Consider the following 24,513-nt stretch of genomic DNA (forward strand, 5'->3'; position numbering starts at 1 on the left):
CATTTCTTCGACAGGAAGTTGGTGTGATTTTTTTTTAGCAGGGCAATGCACAGCCACATGCGGCTACTACGCCGCAACGTGCCCCTTCGTGGTGTACAACTACTGCCCTGACGCAAGATTACTAGACCTTTCACTAATTGAACACATGTGGGACATAGCGAAGCGGGAACTTACTCGCTGTCCAAAGTCTGCAAGAAAAATTGCCAAATTGCAACAGAAGATGCTTGGGACAGTCTATCTCACAAGGGAACCTCCCCATCGCACCCCCTCTCAGATTTAGTTATAAGTTGGCACAGTGGATAGGCCTTGAAAAACTGAACACAGATCAATCGAGAAAACAGAAGTTGTGTTCAAAAATGGTTCAAATGACTCTGAGCACTATGGGACTCAACTGCTGTGGTCATGAGTCCCCTAGAACTTAGAACTACTTAAACCTAACTAACCTAAGGACATCACACACATCCATGCCCGAGGCAGGATTCGAACCTGCGACCGTAGCGGTCGTGCGGTTCTAGACTGTAGCGCCTTTAACCGCTCGGCCACCGCGGCCGGTGAAGAAGTTGTGTGGAACTATGAAAAAAAGAAGCAAAATATACAAACTGAGTAGTCCATGCGCAAGACAGGCAACATCAAGGATAGTATGAACTCAGGAGCGTGGTCCCGTGGTTAGCGTGAGCAGCTGCGGAACGAGAGGTCCTTGGTTCAAGTCTTACCTAGAGTGAAAGGTTTACTGTCTTTATTTTCGCAAAGTTAAAATCTGTCTGTTCGTTCACTGACGTCTCTGTTCACTGTAGTAAGTTTAGTGTCTGTGTTTTGCGAACGCACCGCAAAACCGTGCGATTAGTAAACGAGAGGACGTGCCTCTCCAGTATTCATTGACCTTGTTATTGAAGTCGCGAGCTATATTTGCTGGATTCATATTGCCCACGGAATACATCTCACGTATTTAATGCATTCTCGTCCAAAGTAGCGAACAGTCAGCTGCCAGCCAGGGAGCCTCGTTAGCAGGAATACTCTCTTTTCCGTGCGCTGTAGTCGACTGACGTCCTGTGGCTAAAAATGGCTCTGAGCACTATGGGACTTAACTTCTGAGGTCTTCAGTCCCCTAGAACTTAGAACTACTTAAACCTAACTAACCTAAGGACATCACACACATCCATGCCCGAGGCAGGATTCGAACCTGCGACCGTAGCAGTCCCGCGGTTCCGGACTGCAGCGCCTAGAACCGCAAGACCACCGCGGCCCGCTGACGTCCTTTGTTTCGGTGTTTGTTTAGATGTAGCGTCCCCACACTATGGCGCAGTTACCTCGCATCGGACGGACGGACGGACAAACAATAATTGTCTGAAAATAAAAAATTAAACTTTTCACTCGAGGGAAGACTTGAACCAAGGACCTCTCGTTCCGCAGCTGCTCACGCTAACCACGGAGCTCCTGGATTCACATTATCCTTGCTGTTGCCTATCTTGCGCATGAACTACTCAGTTTGTATATTTTGCTTATTTTTTTCATAGTTCCACACAAGTTCTTCCTGTTTTCTCGATTGATCTGTGTTCAGTTTTTCAAGGCCTATCGACTGTGCCAACTTATAACTAAATCTGAGGGGAGTGCGATGGGGATGGTCCCTTGTCAGGCTGCCATCCCGCACCTTCATTGTCGTTTGCATGCGGGAATATACGCTTGCGTTGCTGCCTGAGGGTGTGCACTGTGTGTTGACGCGACTGTTTAAGCCCCTTTTCTGTAACATGTGTGTTTCATTTGGTCTGAATTTATCATGATATACTGTGTACTTGTACATTGATGAACTACCTGTCACAATCGTCACTTGTGTGTACCATATGGTCTGAATTTATCATCATATACCTGTACATTGGTGAACTACTTGTCACAATAATCATTTGCCAATAAAACGACCTTGTCTTTGAGAGTGCTGCTTTTTTACAACAGTGTAGATATACTAACTGTCATTTGATACTGAATACGTGTCCGCACATCGTAGTCAAATTAACGGACACTACCGAAAAAGAAAAGAAAAATCAGCTCAGATCCTTGGCGGTGTAGCGCATTCTGGCGCCCGTGATGGGACCCCCCTGGGACGTGTGTTCAGTCAGTCAACAAGGAGCTGTTAACGTCACTTAGTCCCTATTGCGTAAGAAATAAGGTCCTCTGGCGCCGCGGAGACGTACTACGCGCATTATCAAACAGGATCAAGTACCCACAGTAAGACGCAGTCGTCACGTACCTATTCTGGCATTAGTTCGGGTGCACACTAACATTGTTCAGTTCTGTGTAGTAAGGTACCAGATGAATAGTTTCTGCCTTATTTAATCCGTATAGATCGTTCTGATCACCTTCAGTCAATTAATCGTAATATTCTGGGAAAGGAAATATTCCGGTGCAAAGCTTGAATATCCTGCGTGCATTCGTAAAATTATTTGTAGTGCGGCAGCGCGGTTACTTTCGTCCATTACCAGCACCTACTTGCGAACTCGTTGCAGCAGATCGCCGGTAGGAAAGCCGAGCAGAAACCTACTGTACTGCAACTCGCACCAGGCTGCTGCATACAACGTAGCTATACCAAGAATCGGGAAAAGGTCTTAATTTTAATGAAAGATGGAAATACTGGCAAAACTTCGGTATATTCTGAACTCGAGAATTACGCGTTCACAGCCAAGCCCATGCTAATTTTAACACAGCCATGCACAAACCCTTTCATTCACGTTAGCAAGTTTATGGTAACGTATTTCCCGAAATTTGAACAGCTACTAAGCACAGATTGTTCTTAAATGAAAATGCTCGCCATACTATTAAGTTTATCGGTGTCTAACATATTAAAGTTTTTAGTCACCGATATGCTCAATATACGATGCGGAATTATTGTCTTGTCTCATACACAAAATTATTTAAAAAATCAGTACTTTCTAAAAAACACAAGAATAAATATGCCCTCACTTTAAAACACTTTTGAAACATGTAGCACAATAAAAACCGGCAAATTATAACTTCCTTCGAAGCTCATACTACACACGACCGTACCATTGCAAGGCTGGGCACCGACCCCTTTAGCATTCTCCATCTGCAAGAGAAAAGACGCACGAAGAATACTCCGTTTTCATTGGTCAGTTTTTTTTAGAGGCCAATAGAAAAACATTATTCTCCCGCGTTAGTCCGCGCTTTTCACAACAAACCAATCAACAAATAACACACTTTCGACCTGTACTTTTTCCCGAAATAAATATTTAACATTCTGATATTTTGTTTATACTTTTCGTTATTAACTATTTTCCTTTGCACTCAAATTAGCTTTTTTTTACCATAAACTGACTTAACGTATTATGATACAAAATTCGTCGTCGTCTGCAACCACACTGTCTTAAAACTTTCCCACACTACAGGATTCCTCAGTAGAAAATGATCTACATATTTACTTTAGACCACATTCACTCATAATTCATACTACTTAAAGCATATGCAAAACTGTACAAACATAAATAAACAAAAAAGCCTTCAGGAAAAAAATGACAGTCACGAAAACATTCTCTTGATCTGTTTCTTGAATGTCTGTGTACTGCTGTCCACTTAACAGATGAAAATTAGGACTACGTCCTCGACTGAACCAGCTTCAGACCATCTGTCACTGAGCACGTATGAGTCATTCTCCCGATACACAGGCCCTAGACAGGAGCGAAATAAGGCGCCACGCCTCAGTAATATTACTTGTCCTGAATTTGTCAGAATCGCACCGTAAGTCGATAGGAGTGGGACACAAGTTTCCTTCCAGGCATCGTAATGTAGGTTACTCGTGGTTTCCCTAAATTTCAGGCGAATGCCGGCATGTTTCCATCGAAACAGCCATGACCGAATCATTTTAATTTCTATCTTCAACCAAGCTGGTGCTCTCTTTAACGGTCTCGATGTCGACGGAATGTGTCTTGTCTTCTAGTTGTAGGATTTTATCCTCTCAACAGGGTCTTCTTCCGAGTGAGGGCGTGAAAAGTACTATGGAGCGAGAACAGCACTATTGGGCAGGTAATAAAGAACTGTGAAGCCTAGCCAAGGTGCATTGAAATCTGTCAGAAGCGCCGTAATTTTCTATTTGATTACTGGTTTTCCGAGACAGGCGACCATCTTCGGATTAAATCCTGCAGCAGCAACACATCAAAGACTGTATACTATGATGTGCACTGTAGTTTAACATAATATTTACACTGAAGCTGGTCTGTGTGCCAAACTGAAACTGGTAAGCAAATAAAAAAACTATGTGGCCGTGACGGTGTTAAGTACAGCAGACTATGTGTAATCACTGTTCCCATGGATTATGTTTCTGTTTGGGCTAGTGCAGTTAAGTAATACAGATTTGCAAATCATATGCTGGCGAGCTGTGCAGATGGAAGAAATGTAAGACAGCTGACGGGTCTAGATTTTAAACAGCTGGTTTTAAGCACCTCTTGTCAATTGTGGAGTGTTTGTTCCACATAGTACCATTCCGCAGTAATTACATCTTGAAAGGTCGTGCAGAAAACGTTCCAACATGCTACTCACCGTGAAAAAATCGTTGCTATAATCTTTTTGGCACATCTGAACTTTGGGACTGCGAGAGGCGGACAAAATGGTTGAAATGGCTCTGAGCACTACGGGACTTAACTTCCGAGGTCTTCAGTCCCATAGAACCTAGAACTACTTAAACCTAACTAACCTAAGGACATCACACACGTCCATGCCCGAGACAGGATTCGAACCTGCGACTGTAGCGGTTGCGCGGTTCCAGACTGTAGCGTCTAGAACCGCTCGGCCACCCCGGCTGGCGAGAGGCGGACAGTTTAACAGGAAACCACAACTTATTTTACTAGTTAGTTTTGTTTTGCAGTCAACCAGGGAATTAAAATTCTGAGAGAAAAAATTAAAATCTTAAGGTTTGAGATTAACGGGAAAAGGAATAACTATTGAACTATGCGTTCTGTTTTGAAAAGTGTTATGAACTGATCATAAAAAAGTAAAACAAGGATAACGGAACGTAGACGAATTAAATCAGATGGTTCTGAGGAGATTGAATTAGAAAGTAAGACACTAGAAGTAGTATTTGAGTTTTGCTGTTTGAGAAGCAAGCTATGATTATGACCGAAATAGAATATAAAATGCATACTGGCAGTAGCAATACAAACATTCCTGGAAGAGACAAGTTTGTCGACGTCGAATATAAATTTAAGCGTTGGGAACTTTTCTGAAGGTATTTGTCTGAAGTGTGGCCTTGTGCGGAAGTGAAATGTGGACGATAAGTACTTCAGGCAAGAGGAGAATAGACGCTTTTGAAACGTTGTTCTGCATAATAGTTCTGAAGGTTAGAGAGGTAGGTCGTACACTCTTAAGTAATGGAACGGTAAAGGTAGGTCATATAAGTAATGAACAAGTACTGGATCGAAGTAAGGAGAAGAGAAATTTACGTCACAACTTGACCAAGAGAAGTGATCAGTTGTAGGACACATCCTGAGACGTCAAGGAACCGTTAATTTGGTGATGGAGGGAATTGTTGATCAAAGCTTGTAAGGAGAGACCACAGCTTGACTTTTGTAACTTGTTTCAAATGGATTTGGGTAGCAGTAGTTCAAAGAGATGCAGATCCTTGGATAAGATAGACTGTCGAGGAAAGCTGCATCAAACCAGTCTTTAAACTGAGGCAACAACATCGAAGTAAGAACGCCCAGTTTTCTTCCCCGTAACCGTGCAACCCTTACACACCACTTAAAAAATTTTAAGAATTTCTTGGCGCCACGGTATGTGGTACTAGCAAAGAGTAATGATATCGTTTCATGTTTTCGCAGAAAAATATACCGTATTTTACAAACTATAAGATGCACTTTTTTCATCGAAAAATTGCCTCCAGTATTCAGGTGCGTCTTATACTCCAGTGTTTGAGTTCAAATTCACGCTGGTCTTAAAAATGGCCATGTATTCGATGGCGCGGAAAACCTACTTCAATGTGGCAACATTGGATTCAACTGGCAGCAGCAGTGCAGCGATGCGACGAACATGGGCAGTGGGGATTCACAAGCTTGCTAACACTGTCTCCCTCCCGCCCGCCATAACAAACCAAAGACACTATCTAGCCTATGTTGCGTCATTGCAGTCTACGTTGCCAGTGAACTTGAACTGAAACCGATTTGTGTTATCGATAACAGAACAATATTTTTGTTAGTAGCTGGTTTCGTAATGAAAAAAATGAAAGGTATTCATACGATGCGGGCTGTAAATTGAAAGTAACAGCAGATGCAGAAGAACATGGAAACAGAGCAGATTAGCGGCATTTCGGCCCTCCCCCAACAGAAGAAAGATCATTCGCTATTGGCGGACTAGTAAAGCAGAACTGGAAGAAACGAGGAGGACTATGTGCTAATAGAGCACTGAATGCAAAAAGACTAAAACTAGATTATGACGTACTGAAATGGATTCAAGGACACCGTCAAGATGGCATTGGAATTAATACAAAAATGATTCAAATACACGCTCGTAAGTTAGCGTTACAGTGGAACTTAACATACTTTGATTGGTGCTACAGATTCATGGAGTGTCATGGACTTAGCATGCGAAACAGCCAAAATATCTCAGAAAATACCACAAGAGTATGAAGAGAAAATAATTTCATTGCATCGCATTATTATTCAGCTTCGAAAAAAAAAACAGTGTGGGACTAAGCCAAATAGTGAATGTAGAGGAAACTCCTCTGACGCTTGATGTGCTAACAGTAATGTCGCCATGAAGGGTGGTAAAATTGTAACTGTGAAAAACAAGTGGGCATGCACTACACTGGTGCCCTTTCATGTTGTGCTTACGGAACTAAATCCAATGATCATTTTCAAGCGCGAAACAATGCCAGAACCTTCTGAAATACCGCTAGGCGTTGTTTGTTTACGTAAATGAGACGGGTTGTATGGATGAGACTTTTGAAATTGTGGATTAATAGAGTGTGGGAGAGAAGGGAAGACGCTTTATTGAAGAAGAGTGCTCTTCTTGTGCCAGATCAGTTTAGTAGTCATTTGAAAAATTCGGCGAGAGGGAAATTGAGACAGGGAAACGCAGAGCGTGCTGTTACTCCGAGAGGACTGACTTCACAATTGCAACCTCTTGTCCCGATAAATAAACAGTGTAAAGTGTGTATGAGAGAGGAATGGAAAAAAAATGGATGAGGGATGAAATTCAACATGAATTCACAACGAAGGGAGTTCTAAAACGACCCACAAACAAATAAGTGTTCAGTGGATGAAAAGAGTCGTGGTCTAGAGTGAGAGAAGACATTACTGTTAAATCTTTCAAGAAGTGCGGCATAAGTAACGCTCTCGATGGCAGTGAAGACCATCTTATATGTGGATGACGTTGGCGGCGGCGGCGACGACGACAAAGAAGAAGAAAAAGAAAGTTCAGATGACGATTTTCAGGGGTTTTAAAGGCCAGTTCGGTTTTATAAATGAATAATTTTTTTTTGTCAGGCCATGCAATCTATTAATGAAAATTGTGAAAATGTTATTTTTCTTAAAAATTAAGATGCGTCTTGTAGTCCGTAAAATACGGTAAACTGCACCGCTTGTTGGTGTGATGCCCACCAGTTTTCAGCCATCGCGACGTTCTTCAGTGATTCTTGAAAGAGATAAGTCCGTGCGAAACTTGTTTGGCGCTGACACCGTTTCTCGGTGCACACTGCATTGATAGTCCCTTTTCACTCAAATTTTTCTTGTAGTGCAAGTAACGACGACACACTACGGCGATCGCGTTTCCACCATTGTGGCGTGTCGTGAAATAGCCAATCTGCGACTACCTGTGTGCGCCACTTTTGCCAAAACTAGTTCAACCAAAATAGCTTACCTCTGAGGCGAGAACCTCGCAGACAGGCGGATCGCCGATGCCTACGCCTCGCGTCCGCTTTTTTTTCTCCTTTTTGTTTGCTTTGTAAGCGCATCAGCACTCAGAAAATAGTCAGAAAACCAGTCTGGGCAACAAAGAAGCAGACGTGTTACACAGTGTTTCGCTAGGATGAAAACTGAAAAGCAGTCGCGTGTAGTGAAAACATGAATGCAATTAATTTTGGGGACAAAATGTTCACTGAATATCTCGTGTTCAATGCGTTTGTCTTAACGTCTCTCAGAATGTATTGAGAAAGAGTTGTTTCGCGGAGAACAAAACAACGTTTGTGCATCTTCGTATATTGCAAGCCACTGTGAAGTGAATGGCAGTGTGTGCTGACCATGTACAACATGGCAGGGCTTGCTTCTGTTTTAATAACTCCGTGTGTGCTGTAGTTAATGTGGCTTTATTTTCGCGGCCCATATGGGCACGATACCTAAGGGGCCGAATTCTTCACTTAATACAGCTTCTTCGGACCTTCGCGGAATAAGTGGCGTTCATCTCCAAGCGCCTAAAGTTCATGTTTCGCGTGTTTCCCTGACGCTCTGCCATGAGTCAAACTAACTTTTCACTCTTTTTTTGTGACTGTGTAACTTGGGGATCCATCCCATCGTGAAGTGTTGCACTAGATACATATCTATCCAGTGTTTGCTCAACTATTCCTTTAAATTCGAGCCGCAGTTCCTGCTCATGCTCGTGCCCAAAGATGAATGTTTTGAATCCATACTTGAGCAGGTACGACATGATTGCATCTTTAGCTCGCTTCCTGACCATCTCTCTCTCTCTCGACTTTTTTTTAGTTATCTTTGGTACTTTCGTAATCGACGTTGCTACAACTGCCTCATCGTCACTGACAGCAGTTTCAGTGGGGACATCATTAAAATGCTCCGATTTAATGACTTAAATATAACATGTTTCCATGATATGTAGGCTTCCGATCAACTTCTCTGGAAAATTTACAAGTAATTAAGTCATACGGTAGGTATATGATGGAGGCTGTTCCTCCACACACTGGATATTCGTAGACAACTCCGTGCTTTACTATTACGATATTGCATCGTACTTCGTAACAGCAAAGACACTGCAATAATGTGTACCAGTGTCGGTTGTGACGCGTGATCGACGACATACGGTAGTGGGTTCTGGCTGTACCTGGTAAGTCGTACACGGATAGCCAAAGCGCTCAAGATGACCGCGTGCGTAAAGCGGGAAATCAGGATTCGAGAAACGGTCCGGCACAAATTTTCATTGCCGTTACTCCATTATGCAGCTGATGGCTGTCCGTATTCGCAACTATAAATACATTTGATGTTGCCTTCACTATTGTCCCAGTCAGCCACATCTACATCCAGCCACCTTACTGTTGTGACGAAGGGCACTTCGTATACTGTCAATTACCGCTCTGTAAAATGATTGCTGCTAAGCCTTCGAGTGAGCACGAAACTCTTTATTTTACCTTCACGGAGTTTTGCGAGGTACACACAGGAGGGTTAAATCTATTGGTTGATCCTTCTAGGAACGCACCCGTCGTAATTTTAACAGTAAAACCACATCGTGTTGCAAAATGCCTCACTTGTTGCGTCTGCCATCTACATGTACGTCTGTACTCTGCAAACAACTGTTAAGTGCATGCCAGAGGGTACGTCCCGTTGTACCATTTATTAGAGTTTTTTTTCCGTCACAATCACATATGGAGCGAGGGTTAATCATTGGTTAAATTCCTCCGTGCGTGCTGTAATTAATGTAACCTTGTCCTCGCGATCGCTTTGGGAGTGATATGTTGTGGGTTGTACTATGTTGCTAGAATCATCATTTCTAGAACTTTCTCAGGATAATTCACATCCATCTTCAAGAGTCTGCAGTTCAGTTTCTTCAGCATCTCTGAGATACTCTCCCATGTATCAGTCAAACTTGTGACCGTTCATGCCGCACTGTGTATATGTTCAACATCCTCTGTCAGCGCTATTTGTTACGGGTCCCACACACCTGAGCAATATTCTAGGAGTAATTTCTAAGCAATCTCCTCTGTAAACTGATTGCTTTTTTCTGGTATTCTACCAGTAAACAGAAGTCTACCACCTGCTTCACCCACGACTGAGGCTACGTGATCACCCCATTTCACATTTCATGTGAAGTGTTATATCAAGGTATTCGTATGAGATGACCAATACCAACTGTAATTCCTTGCTATTGCACTCATTGGAAATTACGTTTTTCCTTTTTGCAGAATGCACAATTTTACACTTCTGAACATTTAAAGCAAGTTGCACCACATTGAAATCTTATCAAGATCTGACAAATTATTTATGCAGCTCTTTTCAGACAGTACTTCGTTATTGGTAGCTGCATGATCTACAAAAAACCTGTGGTTACTACTAACATTGGTCTGCAAGGTCATTAAGATACAACATGAACACAGCAGAGGTCCCAACACACTTCCCTCTGGCACATCTGAAGCTATTTTCATCCAAAATAATTTGTTACATCCTCCGAAAAGAAAAAAAATCTCAGTCTTGTCACAAATTTCGTTTAATAGCCCATACAATTGTACTTTTGATAATAAGTGTAGATGTGGTACAGAGTCAAATGCTTTTTGGACATCAAGAAATACTGCATTACTTGACTGGATTGATCCAAAGCTTTAAGTAGTATGTCATGTGAGAAAAGTGTGAGTTGGGTTTCATGTGATCGATATTTTCGGGTCGGCCGTGTGGCCGTGCGGTTCTAGGCGCTTAAGTCTGGAACCGCGTGACCGCTACGGTTGCAGGTTCGAATCCTGCCTGGGGCATGGATGTGTGTGAAGTCCTTAGGTTAGTTAGGTTTAAGTAGTTCTAAGTTCTAGGGGACTGATGACCTCAGATGTTGAGTCCCATGGTGCTCAGAGCCGTTGAGTCCCATGGTGCTCAGAGCCATTTGAACCATTTGATATTTTTGGAATCCCATCTATTTGGCATCGAGGAAACCATTTATTTTTTATTTATTTATTTATTGTTCCGTGGGACGAAATTAAGGAGAAGTCTCCATGGTCATGGAACGAGTCAATACATGAAATTATAACACGATATTAGAAACAGATAAAATGAAATATAAAAAAATATATTCAGGTGACAAGTCGTAAGTTTAAATAAAGAAAATCAACAATGTAACACTGAAATTTGCTAAATTCTTTAGCTCTTCCAGGAGCTCCTCGACAGAATAGAAGGAGTGAGCCATCAGGAAACTCTTCAGTTTAGACTTAAAAGAGTTTGGGCTACTGCTAAGATTTTTGAGTTCTTGTGGTAGCTTATTGAAAATGGATGCAGCAGAATAATGCACTCCTTTCTGCACAAGAGTCAAGGAAGCGCATTCCAAATACAGATTTGATTTCTGCCTAGTATTAACTGAGTGAAAGCTGCTAACTCTTGGGAATAGGCTAATATTGCTAACAACAAACGACATTAAAAAAAATATATACTGTGATGGCAATGTCAGAATTCCCAGACTATTGAATAGGGGTCGACAAGAGGTTCTCGAACTTACACCACATATAGCTCGAACAGCTCGTTTTTGAGCCAAAAATACCCTCTTTGAATCAGAAGAATTACCCCAAAAAATAATACCATACGACATAAGCGTATGGTTGGTTGGTTGGTTGGTTGGTTGGTTTGGGGAAGGAGACCAGACAGCGTGGTCATCGGTCTCATCGGATTAGGGAAGGATTGGGAAGGAAGTCGGCCGTGCCCATTCAGAGGAACCATCCCGGCATTTGCCTGGAGCGATTTAGGGAAATCACGGAAAACCTAAATCAGGATGGCCGGACGCGGGATTGAACCGTCGTCCTCCCGAATGCGAGTCCAGTGTCTAACCACTGCGCCACCCCGCTCGGTAAAGCGTATGAAAATATGCGAAGTAGACTACTTTTCGTGTTGAAGTGCACTTATTTCAGATACTGTTCTAATGGTAAATAAATCAGCATTTAGTTTCTGAACAAGATCCTGGACATGGGCTTTCCACAACAGCTTACTATCTATCCGAACGCCTAGGAACTTGAACTGTTCTGTCTCACTTATAATATGCCCATTCTGTCTGATCAAAATATCGGTTCTTGTTGAATTGTGAGTTAGAAACTGTAAAAACTGAGTCTTACTGTGATTTAGCATCAAATTATTTTCCACAAGCCACGAACTTATTTCATGAACTACATTATTTGTTACTGTTTCAATATTACACACAAGATCCTTCACTATCAAGCTGGTGTCATCAGCAAACGGAAATATTTTTGAATCACCTGTAATACTAGAAGGCATAACATTTACATAAATAAGAAACAGCAGTGGCCCCAGCACCGACCCTTGGGGAACGCCCCACTTAACAGTGCCCCATTGGGACTGAACATCACTACCACTCTCAATATTGTGGAGAATTACCTTCTGCTTTCTGTTCTTAAAGTAAGAGGCGAACCAATTGTAAGCTACTCCCCTTACTCCATAATGGTCCAACTTCTGCAGTAATATTTTGTGTTCAACACAGCCAAAGCCTGCGTTAAATCAAAGAAAACACCTAGCGTTCGCAACCTTTTATTTAATCCGTCCAAAACCTCACAGAGAAAAGAGAATATAGCATTTTCAGTTGTTAAACCATTTCTAAAACCAAACTGAACATTTGACAGCAAATTATGTGAATTTAAATGCTCCAGTAACCTTGTATATGCAACCTTCTCAATAACTTTAGCAAACACCGATGGCATAGAAATAGGTCTAAAATTGTCAAATTATCATGTCTCCCTTTTTATAAAGTGGCTTCACTACTGAGTACTTTAATCGGCCAGGAAACCGATCACTCCTAAAGGAAAAGTTACAGATATGGCTAAGTACTGGGCTAACATACATAGAACAATACTTCAGTATTCTGCTAGATACCCCGTCATATCCATGAGAGTTCTTGGTCTTTAGTGATTTAATTACTAACTCAATCTCCCTCTTGTCAGTATCATGGAGGAGCATTTCAGGTAACAGTCTCGGAACACTTTTTTCTAAGAGCGCTATATGATTCCCTGTTGGGAATAGTTTCTATATAGTTCACCTGCTATATTCAGAAAGTGATTATTAAATAGTGTACATTCTGTTAGAGATACCACGTAATGTTTAAGCTCCGGATATGTTCTAAGATTCTGCAACAAAAATTGAAGTTTCTTGCCTACTGTGATAAACGCACACTGTCCTTTCAGTGTACACTTAAATTTTCCCCCAAAATCTCACTTCTGTCAGCTTAAGGTTTTAATCAGCTTTCTGTACCTAGTATTTTGTAAGTTTCGCTGCTTTTCAGGAGCACTTCAAACTCTGACACTTTGTTGCGATTGCTTTGACAGTTAAATACCAGGATTTTTATACTAACGTCTATGGGGGGTGGGGCATTACTTTGGATCTTACACTAGTATTTCCATGTCTTTGATAGCTGTCTTTATTTGGCCTGGATGGCGAGTTACATAATCTAAAAAGCCCTTGTTTGCATTCCACACACATTCCACTATCTGGATAGCAGTCTCTGATGTGTATTGCGAACTTGTCGCATTTAGTGGAACCCTACAGTTCTCTACCCTACAACACAAGTTTAGGAAGCCACAACTTAACCTGTCACAGAACCTTCAAAACCTCTGGTTTAGTCCTTCCACTCGACTTAGAACCAGAAGGCCATTATCATTACTGGGAACAATACAGCAAATTGTGACCTTCATTGAAACTCAACATGTGCAAGGCTTGTCTTCTCAACCTTGTCTGCCAATCACTGAAATGATGTAAGTATGACCTTGGAGCCTAGATGTCATGCATCATTTGTTTAAATGTGTGCCACAATCTGCAGTTGGCTGCACCCTCTTCCCTCAGATACTGTCAGAATAGCCTCTTCAACATGTAGAATGAGCACCCTTCATCTCTCGCCCCTCCCCAGGCGTACAGATGAAGTACACTTGGTGTTCCGTCCTGTGCCCTTCTGCTATTTCCCTAAGGGGTAGAATTATTCATCACACATTTGAACTGCTGATGATTAATTGGACTGCCCTTCTGGAAGTCAAGGTACACAGCATCTACCTGGATGCTTGTATGTACTGTTTCCGTGTCTTGTGGATGGACAGAGTAAGGTGGGTTTTATACAATCCTTGTTTGTAGAAACCATGTTGATTCATAAAGAGGAGATTTTTGGTCTTAAGAAAGTTATAATTTGCTAGCACAACACGTTTCAAAATTGTACAACATACTGACATCAGTGATATAGGCTTATAGTTTTGTGTGTCTGTTTTGACATCCTTCTTGAAAACTGAGAAGACTTATCCTTTTTTGCTATCACTAGACATGCTACACTCCTGCAGTGACGTATAATAGATTGCTGCTAGAAGAGTAGCAAGTACTTTCGCATAATATGCTGTGGTCACTTATTTTTATATCCATCAGTTTGTTTATGCAGAGATTTAAAGAAGGAACAGCAGTGCAATCTTCCTCATTGAAACAATTTTGCAAAAAGACATTTAGTATTTCAGTCTTCTCTTTGCCATCCTCTGTTTTGATGCCATTAGAATCATAATGTTATAAATATGTGGTTGAAATTTGGCAGCCATGAGACATGGTTTTCACATGAAACATATCTTTTAATTTTTGCTACTTCCTGCTACATGAGTGATGTTTTACATATATTATTATTTTAGAGTAGATGTTTTGTAACACTTGAAAATGAAAACATTTGTGGGGGCATGTGTTTTGCTTTGACATCTTCAGTAAAGTATTTTAAACTTGTTGACAGTTGTCAGATAACCTTAACATAGGTTATCAGCTGATGCAGTTTGGCTTTGCGCACATTCCTCTCTAGTGATGGGGAATAGTAACATTGGATAAAGTATACAGTTTGTGAAGAATCATCCTTGGTGTAAACAGTGTGACCGTTGTTAGTAGAAAGCAAGGAAGGAAACAGAGATCAGTGTGTACTGGAGTGTAGTAAGTAAGCCTATGAAAATTCTATGGAAAACACTGGGCTACTATTGTGAACATGAAATCTGTGTGGTTCTTAGAAGTGATTGACTGATATAAATGTAGTGAAATAATGTTTTACAAAATGTAATAGTCTGCTGGGAACACAGTAGCATAGTGCAGTGTAATGTTACAAGAATGATTGGCTTCCTTTCATTTAATAAAGAGGAGATATATTTGCTTGATGGATTTATCATTTTAGATTTTCCTTTAGTCCCAAAATATATTTTAGAAAATGGATAGTGACAGCACAATAGACAAGCTGAATAAGTATAACTATCTGCTTAATTTTTTAGATTACATATTTTTTCTTTCATAAGAATATGATTGCTTCTAACTTACTTGGTTAGAAAAGCCCTGCGATCATAATGTCATAATTTTATCCTAATGATATGGCTTTCATTAAAAACTGTGAATGCTTGCATTAAAAATTGCAAAGAGTTTTTTGTTTACTTATACTGAAATGAATAATGAATCTGTTGCTTCAGTGCTTCATTTGCTAGATATCAGCTATGGACTTCTGTTGTTTTGGAATCAATTCTACGACGTATATGAATCGCTAGTTCAACTTCTGATTGTTACATGACTGACCTATAGATAGATATACTACAACCACCTATGTATTGCTCTCACGGGGACAGTGGAGACAAAATTAGATTAATTATCATGTGCACAGAAGCTTTTAAACAGTGTTTCTTTCTGTCTCCATATGCAAATGGAAAGTGAAGAAACCATAATACAGGTACACTGTGAAGTTGCCTGTGCCATGCACTTCACAGTGATACAGTGATCTGCAGAGTATGGATGCAGATGTGGATGTTACATACAGTTCCATTAGCTTAAAAATCATTTGTTTGAAATGAAAGCCAACAGAAATTGAATTGAGCGCAATTGCTTAACACACTGTTAATAGCAGACATGCCCGAAATTCCATATATTCATTACTCTATTATTATTATTATTATTGACTTTTTTTTCTCAGACTTAAGTCTGGTTAAAAATGGAACGTGACGCGGACCTCGGTCAAGCGTGACTTCCTTGTAACTGTATGGTATATGTTATATTGCATTTAGGAACTTTCGGGTAATTGAACAAGTATCAATAATTACAGATTTTTGTAATTGTATATATATGTTTGGATGTAGCTGTATTGCATTGATGTACTGGTGAATATTGTGAGGTATGACTCCTGTAGTTGATAGTATAATTGGGATAATGTCGACTTTATCCTGATGCCACATGTCCTTGACTTCCTCAGCCAGTTGGATGTATTTTTCAATTTTTTCCCCTGTTTTCTTCTGTATATTTGTTGTGTTGGGTATGGATATTTCAATTAGTTGTGTTAATTTCTTCTTTTTATTGGTGAGTATGATGTCAGGTTTGTTATGTGGTGTTGTTTTATCTGTTATAATCGTTCTGTTCCAGTATAATTTGTATTCATCATTCTCCAGTACATTTTGTGGTGTGTACTTGTATGTGGGAACGTGTTGTTTTATTAGTTTATGTTTTATGGCAAGTTGTTGATGTATTATTTTTGCTACATTGTCATGTCTTCTGGGGTATTCTGTATTTGCTAGTATTGTACATCCGCTTGTGATGTGATCTACTGTTTCTATTTGTTGTTTGCAAAGTCTGCATTTATCTGTTGTGGTGTTGGGATCTTTAATAATATGCTTGCTGTAATATCTGGTGTTTATTGTTTGATCCTGTATTGCGATCATGAATTCTTCCGTCTCACTGTATATATTGCCTTTCCTTAGCCATGTGTTGGATGCGTCTTGATCGATGTGTGGCTGTGTCAGATGATACGGGTGCTTGCCGTGTAGTGTTTTCTTTTTCCAATTTACTTTCTTTGTATCTGTTGATATTATGTGATCTAAAGGGTTGTAGAAGTGGTTATGAAATTGCAATGGTGTAGCTGATGTATTTATATGAGTGATTGCTTTGTGTATTTTGCTAGTTTCTGCTCGTTCTAGAAAGAATTTTCTTAAATTGTCTACCTGTCCATAATGTAGGTTTTTTATATCTATAAATCCCCTTCCACCTTCCTTTCTGCTTAATGTGAATCTTTCTGTTGCTGAATGTATGTGATGTATTCTATATTTATTATTATTATTATTCTATATTATTATTATTATTCTATATTTATTATTATTATTATTATTATCATTATTATCATTATTATTATTATTTCTATTTTTCCCAGACCTTAGGTTTGGTTAAAAATGGAAAGTGACGTGGGCCTTCATCAAGCGTGACTTCCTTTTAACTGTACGGTATATGTTACATTGTATTTAGGAACTTTCGGGTTATTGAACACGTATCAATAATTACGGATTTCTGTAGTTGTATATATACGTTTGGATGTAGCTGTATTGCGTTGATGTACTGGTGGATATTGTGTGGTATGACTCCTGTAGTTGATAGTATAATCGGATCGGTATAATGTCAACTTTATCCTGATGCCACATGTCCTTGACTTCCTCAGCCAGTTGGATGTATTTTTCAATTTTTTCTCCTGTTTTCTTCTGTATATTTGTTGTATTGGGTATGGATATTTCGATTAGTTGCGTTAATTTCTTCTTTTTATTGGTGAGTATGATGTCAGGTTTATTATGTGGTGTTTTTTTTATCTGTTATAATGGTTCTGTTCCAGTATAATTTGTGTTCATCATTTTCCAGTACATTTTGTGGTGCATACTTGTCTGTGGGAACATGTTGTTTTATTAGTTTATGTTTTATGGCAAGTTGTTGATGTATTATTTTTGCTACATTGTCATGTCTTCTGGGGTATTCTGTATTTGCTAGTATTGTACATCCGCTTGTGATGTGATCTACTGTTTCTATTTGTTGTTTGCAAAGTCTGCATTTATCTGTTGTGGTATTGGGATCTTTAATAATATGCTTGCTGTAATATCTGGTGTTTATTGTTTGATCCTGTATTGCAATCATGAATCCTTCTGTCTCATTGTATATATGTGTTGGATGCGTCTTGATCGATGTGTGGCTGTGTTAGATGATACGGGTGCTTGCCATGTAGTGTTTTCTTTTTCCAATTTACTTTCTTCGTATCTGTTGATGTTATGTGATCTAAAGGGTTGTAGAAGTGGTTATGAAATTGCAGTGGTGTAGCCAATGTATTTATATGAGTGATTGCTTTGTGTATTTTGCTAGTTTCTGCTCGTTCTAGAAAGAATTTTCTTAAATTGTCTACCTGTCCATAATGTAGGTTTTTTATGTCGATGAATCCCCTTCCTCCTTCCTTTCTGCTTAATGTGGATCTTTCTGTTGCTGAATGTATGTGATGTATTCTATATTTGTGGCATTGGGAACATGTAAGTGTATTGAGTGCTTCTAGGTCTGTGTTACTCCATTTCACTACTCCAAATGAGTAGGTCAATATTGGTATAGCATAAGTATTTATAGGTTTTGTCTTGTTTCTTGCTGTCAATTCTGTTTTCAGTATTTTTGTTAGTCTTTGTCTATATTTTTCTTTTAGTTCTTCTTTAATATTTGTATTATCTATTCCTATTTTTTGCCTGTATCCTAGATATTTATAGGCATCTGTTTTTTCCATCGTTATTCAATATGTTATTCAATATGTAATTTTCTTGTTTAGTGTGTTTTCCTTTGACTATGCTATTTTTCTTACATTTGTCTGTTCCAAAAGCCATATTTATATCATTGCTGAATACTTCTGTTATCTTTAGTAATTGGTTGAGTTGTTGATTGGTTGCTGCCAATAGCTTTAGATCATCCATGTATAGCAAATGTGTGATTTTGTGTGGGTATGTTCCAGTAATATTGTATCCATAATTTGTATTATTTAGCATGTTGGATAGTGGGTTCAGAGCAAGACAGAACCAGAAAGGACTTAATGAGTCTCCTTGGTATATTCCACGCTTAATCTGTATTGGCTGTGATGTGATGTTATCTGAATTTGTTTGGATATTAAGTGTGGTTTTCCAGTTTTTCATTACTATGTTTAGAAACTGTATCAATTTAGGATATACTTTGTATATTTCCAATATCTGTAGTAACCATGAGTGGGGTACACTATCAAAGGCTTTTTGGTAATCAATGTATGCGTAGTGTAGGGACCTTTGTTTAGTTTTAGCTTGATATGTCACCTCTGTATCTATTATCAGTTGCTCTTTACATCCTTGTGCTCCTTTGCAGCAGCCTTTTTGTTCTTCATTTATAATTTTGTTCTGTGTTGTATGTGTCATAAATTTCTGTGTAATGACTGAAGTTAATATTTTGTAGATTGTTGGTAGGCATGTTATGGGGCGATATTTAGCTGGGTTTGCTGTGTCTGCTTGATCTTTAGGTTTCAGATAAGTTATTCCATGTGTAAGTGTATCAGGGAATGTGTATGGGTCTGCAATGTAACTGTTAAATAATTTAGTTAGATGTGAATGTGTTGAGGTGAACTTCTTTAGCCAGAAATTTGCTATTTTATCATTTCCAGGGGCTTTCCAATTGTGCATAGAATTAATTGCTTGGGTGACTTCATGTGGCAAAATTATCACTTCAGGCATTTGTGGTCTCATCTTGTATGAGTCTGTTTCTGCTTGTATCCACCGTGCATGCCTGTTTTGTTGTACCGGGTTTGACCATATGTTGCTCCAGAAGTGTTCCATGTCTGTTATGTTTGGTGGATTGTCTATTTTAATGTGTGTGTTATGGATTGTTTGGTAAAATTTCTTTTGGTTTGTGTTGAATGTTTGGTTTTGTTTCCTTCTATTTTCACTTTTTTTGTATCTTCTAAGTCGTTCGGCCAATGCTTGTAATTTCTGCTTCTTTTCATCTAATTGCTCTATTGCTTCTTGTTATGAGATTTTACCTAACCTTTTACGTTTTTTGTCTGATATTTCATTTCTTATAAATTGTGTTAGCTGTCCGATGTCTTTTCTCAGTTTTTCTATTCTGATCTGTAGCCTGTGTTGCCATGCTGGTTTTGTGGGTTTCTTCTGTGTGTTGGTTGGTTCTGATCTCTGCCTAGTGTGTATATTTAGTGTAGTGAGTGCTCCTACATAAACCAGTAATTGTAACTCTTCCATAGTTGTATTTTCATTGATTTTGTTGTGTATGATTGTGTTGATAGGTGTTATTGTTGTTTTGACTTGTGGGTTATTTGGTGGTCTATGCAAGAATGGTCTAATGTCTGTATTTGTGTCTTTGTATTCTATATATGTCAACTGAAATTTTTCTTCTATATCTAACATGTGTGTCTCTTCGTGTTCTATTTGTGCTTGTTCTGGTGGCTGTCTTAAGATTTCGTTTTCCTCTGATTGTTTAATTGAAGTATTTTGTTCTTTGTTTGTTTTCTCTGGGATGTTTGAGTCAATTACTGTATTTTCTTCTTCTTCTAATTGCACATTATTTTGTTCCAGTATTTGTTGTACTTGTTGTTTGATGTTTTCTAATTCTGACTGGGGTATCCTGTTATTTTTTATTATTACACGGATCTGATCAGCTAGTTGTTGTTCTGTTAAAAATTTTAATTCCGGGTATCTGGTAATAAATGTTGTGTATACTTGTGATCTGTATCCAGTTGTGTTGGTTCCTAGGTTTGCTGCTTGGTAATTAACTTCATCTGACCATCTCATCCTCTGTCTTTGTTTTCCTTCTAGGGTGGTTGCAGGAAGCATATCCTGCAAAACACCTCTATTTGGATTTAAATCATTTTCCAGTTGACTAGCAGTGTCGTTACCATTGTGGGCGGGCATAGGGTTCAAGCGTCATCCCCAACCATGACAGCGCTTGTCCGAGGCTTCTTTAGTTCTGTCCTGAACCAAGTAATCACACTAATAGGGGGGTTAGCCCTGTTAGTGGTTTGTTCTTTTCATCGCCTTTTACGACTGGCAGAACATACCGGAGGCTTATTCTTTTCCTGGGCCTCCATGGGGTTTATTATTATTATTATTATTATTATTTACTTATTTATTACCATAAAATTGTCGTCATATATTGCTCCTGGAGTATACATACCATAATGTCGATTTAAAAAATATGTAAAAGCGGATGTGAAGGCCTTAATCTTGCCAGGTAAAACAAATACATAAATAATAAATGCAGATATTATGGCAAAATAAATATTCTTGTAGATATTTGAGAGTGAGCCCATGGCTGTGGAGGTAGGAATTTTTTCATTACTTTAAAGAATTACTCCCTTTAGTGTGTGTATCAATCATATAAGCTCAGTTGCATGGCAGTGGGTATAGTCAGAATAACATTCATTGATCTGAAACCATGTACTGACTGACTTCCGAATTTCTGTTTAACTGTTGCAGTGCAGGAGTAAGAGATGCGCCAGGGAGTGCTGAGAGTGTTAAACCATCCAGGCCCCAGGGGCCTGGCAATGCTACCACTGTGTTGTGGCATTACTCAGGCTCCCCCCTGCCATCTCTGGAAGCGTCTCTTCTCCAGCACCGGGCATCTGCTGGAAAAAGTTGCTGCACCTGCACCTCCAGTTCGTGGCACTCCATACAAGCAACTCAAAATAGGGGTTCCCAAAGAGATATGGCAGAATGAGAAGAGGTAGTGGAAAATTTTACTTTGACTCATTTAAAATTTGGCAGTACATTGTCTTCTGATTCAGTATCCTTGCAGTAAATTAAATTTTTGTTCAATGAAAGTGGGCAAAGTGGATAACTGCACGTTCTTGTAGAGGTCTCTTTAGAGATCTTGGTATTCTTACACTCCCTTTCCAGTATATTTACTCCCTGATGTGTTTTTGTTACTGATAGTAAAAACCAGTTTCAACTGAATTGTGATTTGCACAACCACAGTAGACACAAAATAATTTTTATGTAGACTTTTGCCTCCTTTCTATGGTTCATAGTTGTGCTATATACTCTCATGTAAGATATTAAATGACTTCTCAGCTAATGTAAGCAAACAAAAACGGGGTGGGGTTGGAAATCCATGTCAGTTCAAGAGAAAATTAAAAATGTATCATAACAACCATTGTACCTGCAAATTACCTGTTTATCTAGATTCAAGGAGTGAAAATCCATGTTAGCTACAAAGGAAGTAGTATTATTCATTACCAAGGTGTTGACAGTAGTCATATTGTAGACAGACCTCTGTTGTTACTGACAGTGCTCTCTTTCTCAAAAAAAAGTTCAGGGATACTCTCACACTAAATATAATGCAGCAACAGCTACTGAAGTTACCAATATAGCTATTTTTTTATTTAACTATAAAACTACATTGTAATTAACATTACCTACATTACAACTGTTTCCACATTGGCATCAGTTTATGGCTGCTGTAGTCTTTTAGCCTCCTTATAATCCTATAACATCCTTTAAATAACTGATGATGGTTGAAGTAGAGAGGATATAAAATATAGACTGGCAATGGCAAGGAAAACGTTTCTGAAGAAGAGAAATTTGTTAACATCGAGTATAGATTTAAGCGTCAGGAAGTCATTTCTGAAAGTATTTGTATGGAGTGTAGCCATGTATGGAAGTGAAACATGGACGGTAAATAGTTTGGACAAGAAGAGAATAGAAGCTTTTGAAATGTGGTGCTACAGAAGAATGCTGAAGATTAGATGGGTAGATCACATAACAAATGAGGAGGTACTGAATAGGATTGGGGAGAAGAGGAGTTTGTGGCACAACTTGACCAGAAGAAGGGATTGGTTGGTAGGACATGTTCTGAGGCATCAAGAGATCACCAGTTTTGTATTGGAGGGCAGCGTGGAGGGTAAAAATCGTAGGGGGAGACCAAGAGATGAATACACTAAGCAAATTCAGAAGGATTTAGGTTGCAGTAGGTACTGGGAGATGAAGAAGCTTGCACAAGATAGAGTACCATGGAGAGCTGCATCAAACCAGTCTCAGGACTGAAGACCACAACAACAACAACATAAGGGGCAATCAAATGAAAATGAAACAGATGGAAAAAGTAAGTAAACTGTTTATTATTGCAAAGGTAATTGGCTAATTGCCATAACGTTAATACATTTATCCCACTAAAAGGAATGATGGTCAATGTCTTTATGGAAAAATGTTTGTAGTTGCCTAAGGAACCATGTTTGTACCAAGCAAGCACCTCTTCGTCTGAAGCAAATCAGCGGGCATAAATGTCTTTCTTCGGAGATTCAAAAATAACTGAAATCACATGCGTAGAGATGGAACTTTATGGAGGATGTGTAAGGGCTTCCCAGTGAAACTTTTGCAGCATAGTCAAAACATGTGGGTCCTCTGTAAAGCTCTTACACATGCTCCATACAGCCCTGATCTCTCTCCATGTGTGTTACATGTTTTTAGAGTCCTGAGGATGACATCCATTGCGTCGATTTGCTATGGATGAAGAGGTGCATGCCTGGATTCAATCTTGGTTGCATATGCAATTCCAAACATTTTTCCATGAAGTCACTGACCATCTTGTCTTACAGTGGGATGAATATATTGAGTTATGGTAATTATCTTTGAACTAATAAACAGTTTACTTAAGTTTTCCATCTGTTTTGTTTCCATTTGATCATCATGCCTTATACTTTACTCTTGGTATCAGTTGGAAGACATCTGCCTTTCATAAACCAAGTGTGTCCATAACCCATAGATTGGCAAACTTTTTAAGTTCTCCAGCATTGTAAAGAATTTCTTTTTCGGGCAGAAGAGTTGAGGCATACTCGTCCCCCAGAGAAAGAGCACTAGTAACAAATGTAAGCCACAGTCTTCTTTGTATGCTCCCAGTGTAATCAAGTAAATATTAATGTAATTGGATAGATAAAAAAATCTACTCACCGAGCAGTGTCAGGAGAACACACACACACACACACACAAAACGTTTTACTTATAAGCATAAGTAAAACCTTTCTTTGTGTGTGTGTTCTTCCTTTTTTATGTGTGCATTCTACTGCTGCCACTTGGTGAGTAGATTTGTTTATGTATCCAATTACCTTATATTTTCAAAAACTGGTTATTTTCATTGTTACAAATAAATATCAAGGTATCAATAGAAGATAAACAACAGATATTTAACTTGACTGAGGAAGTAGCAGCTTCTTTATAAAGTTGCAGTTATTACTATACGTTTAATGGGCACAGGCACAAATAGTGTTGAACAAAATAGTTATAGCTTATTGTCAATACAGTATGTAGAGTAAGTTCTAAGATTTTCTTGTCTTTTTGTTGACACACACCATGACTCATTCCACGTACCTGAAGGTTCACTTTCATGCCTTCGTGGTAGGATCAACAGAATATGGCAAATTAATTAATTAATGTAGTTCATTAAGAGGCTTCATTAGTACTCAGTTTGTGTGCGAGAGCAGTGAGAATTGTTTATGTTACTGTGCATGAGTGAAGATTATTGAATTAACTGGCAAATCTCTTTCAGATGAAGACATAATCTATTGAAAGTGCTAGTTCTGTGAGAGCATGGTGAAAACCTTTCATCCTGACAGTGAAAGACTGTTTTAGGGTCAAAATACACTTAAAAGTTTCTTTTTGGATCAGGGCAGTTTGCCCAACAATTTTCTAGCAAGTAGATTTCATCCTTGAAATGTGGTTGTGGAAGATTTGCAAAATGCCCTTCTGTCACTGCCATAAACTCTTCACAGGATTCAAAATGCATACCAGTTACAAATTTATTTAGATTCAGA

The 24,513-nt window shown here is 39.1% G+C and overlaps 1 protein-coding gene across 2 annotated transcripts in view; it reads left to right on the forward strand.

Moving 5' to 3' along the window:
- Window positions 1–24,513, forward strand: part of LOC126163119 (NAD(P) transhydrogenase, mitochondrial-like) — a 280,298-nt gene that overhangs the window by 156,032 nt on the left and 99,753 nt on the right. Inside the window, exons 1-2 of one of the 2 annotated variants that reach the window (XM_049920043.1) lie at window positions 14,719–14,855; window positions 21,185–21,431. In XM_049920043.1, coding sequence (XP_049776000.1) covers window positions 21,199–21,431 — 233 coding nt within the window. In that variant the 5' untranslated portion in view covers window positions 14,719–14,855; window positions 21,185–21,198. Of the gene's footprint in view, window positions 1–14,718; window positions 14,856–21,184; window positions 21,432–24,513 lie in introns of those variants that run through there. The other variant, XM_049920042.1, reaches the window with a different exon arrangement.

The sequence above is a fragment of the Schistocerca cancellata genome, chromosome 2 (assembly GCF_023864275.1).
Source record: "Schistocerca cancellata isolate TAMUIC-IGC-003103 chromosome 2, iqSchCanc2.1, whole genome shotgun sequence".
NCBI lineage: Eukaryota > Metazoa > Arthropoda > Insecta > Orthoptera > Acrididae > Schistocerca > Schistocerca cancellata.